This window comes from Mchenga conophoros, linkage group LG6 (genome assembly GCF_057382185.1).
Source record: "Mchenga conophoros isolate Kocher_MC1m ecotype Shallow Benthic linkage group LG6, M_conophoros_male_GT1.1, whole genome shotgun sequence".
Taxonomy (NCBI): Eukaryota; Metazoa; Chordata; class Actinopteri; order Cichliformes; family Cichlidae; genus Mchenga; species Mchenga conophoros.
This window is the reverse complement of record NC_140531.1, coordinates 13098473-13105080: the sequence shown is the minus strand read 5'-3', so window position 1 is coordinate 13105080 and position 6608 is coordinate 13098473. Positions and strand designations below refer to the sequence as shown.

General features: G+C 39.6%; 1 protein-coding gene across 1 annotated transcript in view; it reads left to right on the top strand.

Annotated features, from left to right (window-relative positions):
- Positions 1 to 1542: 1542 nt before the first annotated feature.
- The window catches only part of mad1l1 (mitotic arrest deficient 1 like 1), a 67919-nt gene continuing 62853 nt past the window's right edge, over positions 1543 to 6608 (top strand). The window contains exons 1-8 of the mRNA XM_085276275.1: positions 1543 to 1669; positions 2154 to 2298; positions 2400 to 2540; positions 2615 to 2794; positions 2891 to 3015; positions 3132 to 3213; positions 4200 to 4330; positions 6150 to 6264. Coding sequence (XP_085132401.1) covers positions 2155 to 2298; positions 2400 to 2540; positions 2615 to 2794; positions 2891 to 3015; positions 3132 to 3213; positions 4200 to 4330; positions 6150 to 6264 — 918 coding nt within the window. The 5' untranslated portion in view covers positions 1543 to 1669; position 2154. The remainder of the gene's footprint in view (positions 1670 to 2153; positions 2299 to 2399; positions 2541 to 2614; positions 2795 to 2890; positions 3016 to 3131; positions 3214 to 4199; positions 4331 to 6149; positions 6265 to 6608) is intronic.

Sequence of the window (6608 nt, the reverse complement as noted above, 5' to 3'; positions counted from 1 at the left end):
TTTACTAAAAAACGATCTAATATGCATGTCCACATAATAATAATTATAATATATTAAAAAACACACGCTGTATTTTAAAGAACATACATTAAGAAGCAGATTATATTAGATTTATATTTTAAATAAGACAAAAGATTGTATCTCTACAGTTTAAAAATGTAATAAGCTTTGCCCTGCACAGAGTGGATAGTGAAACAAATGGAATCATCATAAATACATTATTTCATATTTATTACTTCCCCCTCCTCATTGCTTTATTATTGTAGCTCTAGTAATAAATAATAATGTAAGGATGCCCATAGTATATACAGTATTCTGAAGGTCTAAAATGTCACTGTGCGTGCATGTGTGTGTTTTATGTATATAGATTTTTTTAAATTATTACTCATGATATAACATTGTGCAGACATTGTGCAGACATACTTTACAGTCTCAGATCAACACAGCCCTGCCCTCCAGCACTATCAGCAGCAACCCCTCAACAGCAACATTGTACCCATCGGCTACGTTTGCTTTGCCTTGTTGCCCATATTAGATTCTTGATGAATGTGTGTTGTTGTTATTCAGCCTGGTTCAATGTGCCCCTTTTTAACTTTGAGCACCCGCCCCTCTCTGCACGGCCCTGCCCAGATCGGCGCACAGAATTTGCAGAATGGGCAAAACAAAAATTGGAACAGGACCCTCAGTTCATGCAGAAGATTTTGTTCAGTGATGAGGCAAACTTTTATGTGAATGGTGAAGTTAACCAACAAAACCACCGCTATTGGTCTGACACTAACCCACATTGGATGGATCCCTCCAAGTCTGTTGGACCAACAAAAGTGATGGTTTGGTGTGGTATATGGGGTCCAACGATAGTGGGTCCATTCTTCATCAATGGAAACCTCAAGGCCACTGGATATTTGAAATTGCTACATGATGATGTGTTTCCCTCTTTATGCACTGAAGCTGGCACGTTCCCTGAGTTTTTCCAGCAAGATTGATCAGACTGATCCAAAACCCTGCCGCCAGATAAGAATGCTTCATGAAATTATTCCTACCAATCTCTGTAAAACTGCAAAATAACTTTTGTTTATGTGATAGCTGAATCACGCTAGTCCCAAACATATTACACAGTGTATAGTATACATATTTATTAATGCAATTTGCGCTAAGATTATTATTAAACCTGGGTTATATGGTAAAGTGGAGGTGGTTGACCTCTAAGGGTAGGAGTGGTATGACAGAGGTTGTGCAAATGGTAAAATTCTGTCTAATACCAATTGTAAGAAAACAGCTCTACCTGAATAGTGCCGGAGTTACCAGGCTTTTCCAAGCGTCATTGTATTTATTATTAGAAAACCAGAAATCAGAGGGGGGAAAAAACAAACTAACAAAGAAACGTTGAATCAAACTGATAACAGTGCACGATTTATTCGTTTTTCCTATTAAAACCAATGACTGTAGAAAACCTTTCTACAGTCATTGATTAAAACCAAAACAAACAAAAAAGTTTGCTTTTGATACTCGCGATATGTTACCAAATCTCGCGATACTACGTACATCCCATTCGAGCTAAACTGGAGGGATTTCTGTAGTATTGAGCGAGCAGCTAACACGTTAGCAACACTGAGATAATCTATTTGCAAATAACTCGCTCCTTAAAAAAGGAAACCAAGCCGGCTCAGAGGTGAGGACGTATTCTTACAAGCGATGCCCATTTGTTAGCTACTTAAACGTAGCTTAGAGAGAATAGCTGTAGAAAACAGTCATGGTAAACTGAACTCTTGTGTAGCCTGTGGTGATACAGGAGTGAAGCAGTTTATACCGTTCTTAACAAACCAGTGAATACCTTCTTGAGATAATTCTTGATAATTGTCAAATATGGCAACTAACGTAAACATTAGCTTTTGGTTAAGCTACTAAAGTTGGTTTTGTGTTTGTGCAGCTGAGCAAAGAAGCTAATGCCACTTTTATCTTACTTCGCACTTTTACGTAGTTAATGCTAGGAACCTGTCTGCATATAACATTAACGTGTTAACACTTTTATCGTAAAGTTATAAAGCATGAAAATGGTGCACTTTAGAATTGCTTAGCTAAACTTTACATGGCCGTAGTGTAGTCTTTTTTTTACTCGTACTGTGAGCCTTTCGTTTGTGTGCTGCATCTTCCAGGATGGATTTAGAAGACGACACGACCATTTTAACAACCCTGAAGTCCTTCAATTCCTTCATCAGCCGCCCCGAACATCCACAGCGGCTGTCAGAACACTCAGCAGGGAGTGGAATCCTGCAGAGTCAGTACAAGCGCAGCATGGAGGTACATACAGAAACTGTTTGCATCAACAGGGGGGCAAAAAAGCTGAACAAAAATAGCACCAGCATTCAGCCTCCGCACTTACTAGCATATCCTTCTTTTAGCTTTTAGAAGCAGCAGAGAGGGTTCACTCCAAGAATCGCTACCTGCAGTTGGACCAGGAAAAGAAACAGATGGAGCTGAGTCACAAACGGGCTCGTTTTGAACTGGAGAAGGCAGCCTCAGACAGCGCAAGAGACTTGGAGGTACATGCCATACATACTCCTTTAATACCACATGACCAAGGCATCAGATAGCTCACCACCTTGTTATGTTGCAGCATGAGGTGGATCGGAACCAGGAGCTTTTGGGACAAATAAAGAAGCTGGAGGAGAGAGCGGAAGAGGTGAATAAGAAGCTAACAGAGCAGAAGGAAGCAAATGATGCTCTCCAGAAGAACCTGGAGGGTCTAAACAAGACACTGGAGGAAAGAGATGATAAGCTTGGCACAGCTAACCAGGTGCACGCATGCTTGTAGATTTGCACGCACAGTTATTTTGCCAGTCTGGTAGTGCCTCTTATCTTATACTGGATTACCTCTGTTATCTGTTTGCAGACCATCAGCTCTTTGAAGGATGAGATCAGAGAGCTCAGGCAGAAGATTCAAAACCAAGACTCAAAAATGTCTGCTCAAACGCTCGAAAACCAGGAGTTACAGGAAAAGCTAGATTTGCAACAAAGGTACACACACAAACAAGGACTGACACTTTGCTCTTTTTCATGCTAATAAATATTGAGCTGTACTGCTTAATATAAATGCTGACCATGCAGTTTTCTTTGATTGCTGTTATGATCAGGAAGTATCAGGAAGTTTCTCAACTTTGCCAAAGTCTCCAAGCTGTGCAGTCCTCATGCTCTGATCACATAATCAAGATTAAGGTACGAAATGCTGTCGCTTCTATTGGGCTCCTTATGGTTTCACTTCAGAGTTTAAATGGTGTACGGATTTGTCTGTAGTTCAGAACATTCCAGTGTCCACAGTTCATGGAGAGAAACTAGTTGAAATAGTTAAACATAGCAGTTTGTACGTCTTTGCACTGATGTAGACGGTGTGGTTACACAGTGTTATGTAGCTCACTCTACAGCGAATGTAAACCTACTAAATATGATTACGATTTAGACGTATAACCAATGCATGTGCAGTATATCAGTTCAATTTTCTACATATCAGCTTTTTTGTTCAAACTACCTTTCTCCTTCAAATTGCATAAAATGAGTTTAAATGTATTTTTTCCCCTCATAACATAAACTTATCGAACATACCATTTTGCCTTCAGAACAGCCTTAATTTTCAGAGCATAGATTCAACAAGGTGTTGGAAACATGCCTCACAGATTTTGGTTCATATTGACATGATGGCATTACACAGTTGCTGCAGATTTGTCTGTCTGTTGGACTGAGATCTGGGGACTGTGGAGTACAGTGAGTTCACTGTCATGTTCAAGAAACCAGTTTGAGGTGATTTGGAGTCTTGTGACATGTCACGTGATCTTGCCGGAAGCAGCCATCAGAAGTTGGGTACACTGTTCATAAAGAGATGGACATGGTCAGCTACAATCGTCAGGTAGGGTGTAGGTTTAAATGATGCTTAGTTGGTACTAAAGCCCTTTTTCCATTAGTACCCACTCGGATCAGCTCGACATCGATCAGGCAACAATTTTTACTAATCTTCTGTTGTCCACTTTTGGACAATAAAAGATTGCTGAGTCGTTGCCACATGATTGGTGGTTAGATATTTACATTAATACAGGTGTGTGTGTGTGTGTGTGTGTTTGCTTGTTTGTTACAGGTATTTGTTTCCATAAAGTGTGTCATTAATCTGAAAACTGTATTACTGGTGAATTTCTCACTTTCTAATTTGGCAGGAGTTGGAAAGGCGGCTTGTGTTCCAGGAGCAGGACTTTGCCATTGTGAAGACTGTAAAGTCAGAGGTGGCCAGAGTTCCAGATCTGGAAAAGGAGCTGAAGCGCCTCAGAGATGATAATGCCTACCTCAGGTTAAATACATTTTTGAAGTTTCCTTAACATGTAAACTCTTTACACTGTAGTGGAGGGACCTTTCAATCCACAAGTTTCACACACACATATACCACAAGCTCTCTTTTCTTTAACAAGTGTTTTTGGTATTTGTAATATGTGTTTGTGCCTGTGTTGTCTCTAAAACCTTACACTATATGTTTAGGTTGATTCTGTTTGTACCACGTAGTTTGGATGCTATCGGGCATTAATGAGCATACAAGCATTTTGAAAGATTAAGTTGGATAACAGAAGATCCATTTGTCAAGTAACAGCCAAACAGCTTGTCAGACTAAGTGGAGAAATTTAGCAGTTGGTGTGTTTATCCACTTATCCTTTCTGTTGTATTACAGAAATCTCAATTTAAAGCATGAAACTCTTCATACTTTCTCAAGATAACAGATTAAGAATTTTGCTGAAGATACCATAACTGTAACTAGGAATGTTCCTTATTCATAAGTCGATTAAATGGGAGGGGGGAAAAAGACTGACCCTTCTAAAAGTACTCAGACAATCAAGTTGCATTTTAAATGCTGCTGAAATTTGTGACACTTTGTGCTGTGCATACACATTCACATTAGCTTGCAAAGTGTGCCAGTGTTTTGCAGCCATCTGTCCTTACAGATAAACCTTTACACACTTATGCAGAAAGCAGTATTTTCTGGTCGAGTGTTTGTGTGTGTGTGTAACTGTCCTAAACAGGAACAAAGCTAATTAGCCAATTATTTTATTTTTTTAAATAATTTTTATTTGTTTATTTTTATTTTTTTAAGTGGAATGTTATATCAGTAGTGTGGGGAGGGTGTGTGTGGTGGGGGACATGCTCCTCACACTCTCCCCATCTCTCATAAAAAATCAGTAAGGAAAGCAAGGAAGGGATGTGCATAATGGAATGGGTCATCACACTAAGATTACTCTGGCCAGACGTAAATGGAATACTGCAGAGCTGCACTGCACTCCTTGTTTACATGTTCTGAGACAGAGGGTGACTGGGGGGCAAGGGGCTGCCATTTACTGAGAAATCCTGCTTAACATCTCAGGGCCAACAGTCAACTGGCATACATGAATGTAATCTCAATAAGTACTTGTTCATATTACTGAGTATTTCTGGTGCTGGATAGCAAGAGGAGCAAGTATTGCAGGTTTAGTCTGGGAAATGTGACTGAAAAGAAAGACCAGGTGGATCAATCAGCATTTTGTCTGATCTTCCAAGGCGAGTCCATTGTCTGGTCTCCGATGGTTGGGAAGTCCTCAAACTGTGGGGAGATTCTTGTTTCACATTGCCTGAAACAATAGAAGGAAAATTCTTCTTTTATCTCCTAATCAGTCTCTGTTGTCTGGACCGAGCTCTTTTCCCTTATTCTTTCCTCCTCTGCAACCTTTGCATTTCCCCCCCCCCCTAATTTCTACCGGCTTGTGTCAGCATAATCAGCTCCCTGGTGTAAACAATGTGAGCTGGGCAAAAATAGTGTTGTTGATTGAAGTGGGTAATAACATGGCCAAAACATATCAGACGTTTCTCAAGTAGAGTTCACAGAAAAGTCACCCTAATCCAACAAGTGTGACTAAAGTAAAGAAAACTTGAAAACTAGTGAGAGCAATGTATTATAGCTATAATGCACAGTTGGTACATTGTTACGTGCATTTGTCGTCAGTCACTGTAATCTTAATATATTTGAAAACGGTTTTCAAAATTGCATCCGAGTGTGACTGTAGCCAGGGATTGAAAGTTTCTCCATGTCTTGCATTAGACACTGAGCTATCAGTTTAATTTACCTTTTTTGTCTCTGTTCTGTCCAGGGAGAGCAGAGAAAATTGCAGCCTGTTGAAAGAGGAGGTGGAGGGTCTGCGGAAGAAGCTGGAGAGGATGGAGAAAACCAAAGAAGAGCTGATCAACATGGAACTGGAAAAAGAGGTAAAAGTGTGGGCAGTTAGAAATATATAAATATTAAGAGAATTAAGGAATAAGCAAAGCTTCAATGAGACATTTTTAGATAGATCAATGACTCTGGCTGCATCCTCGTGAAGGTTTTTGTGACTCCCTGTCCTCTATGTTTGTTTTTGCAAACTTTGAAGTTTAACTTTTAGAATTTACTATCAAATATATTTTTTAATTAATAATCTAAGCTTAGAATGTCCTCCAAAAAGCCCTATACACACTGGGAGCAGTTCATAGTGATATGGTGGCAACAGACCATAGAAAACAACTACAGGTGAAAAAAGTGCTGCTGAAGTGGGCGGGACTTGCGATAAACTATT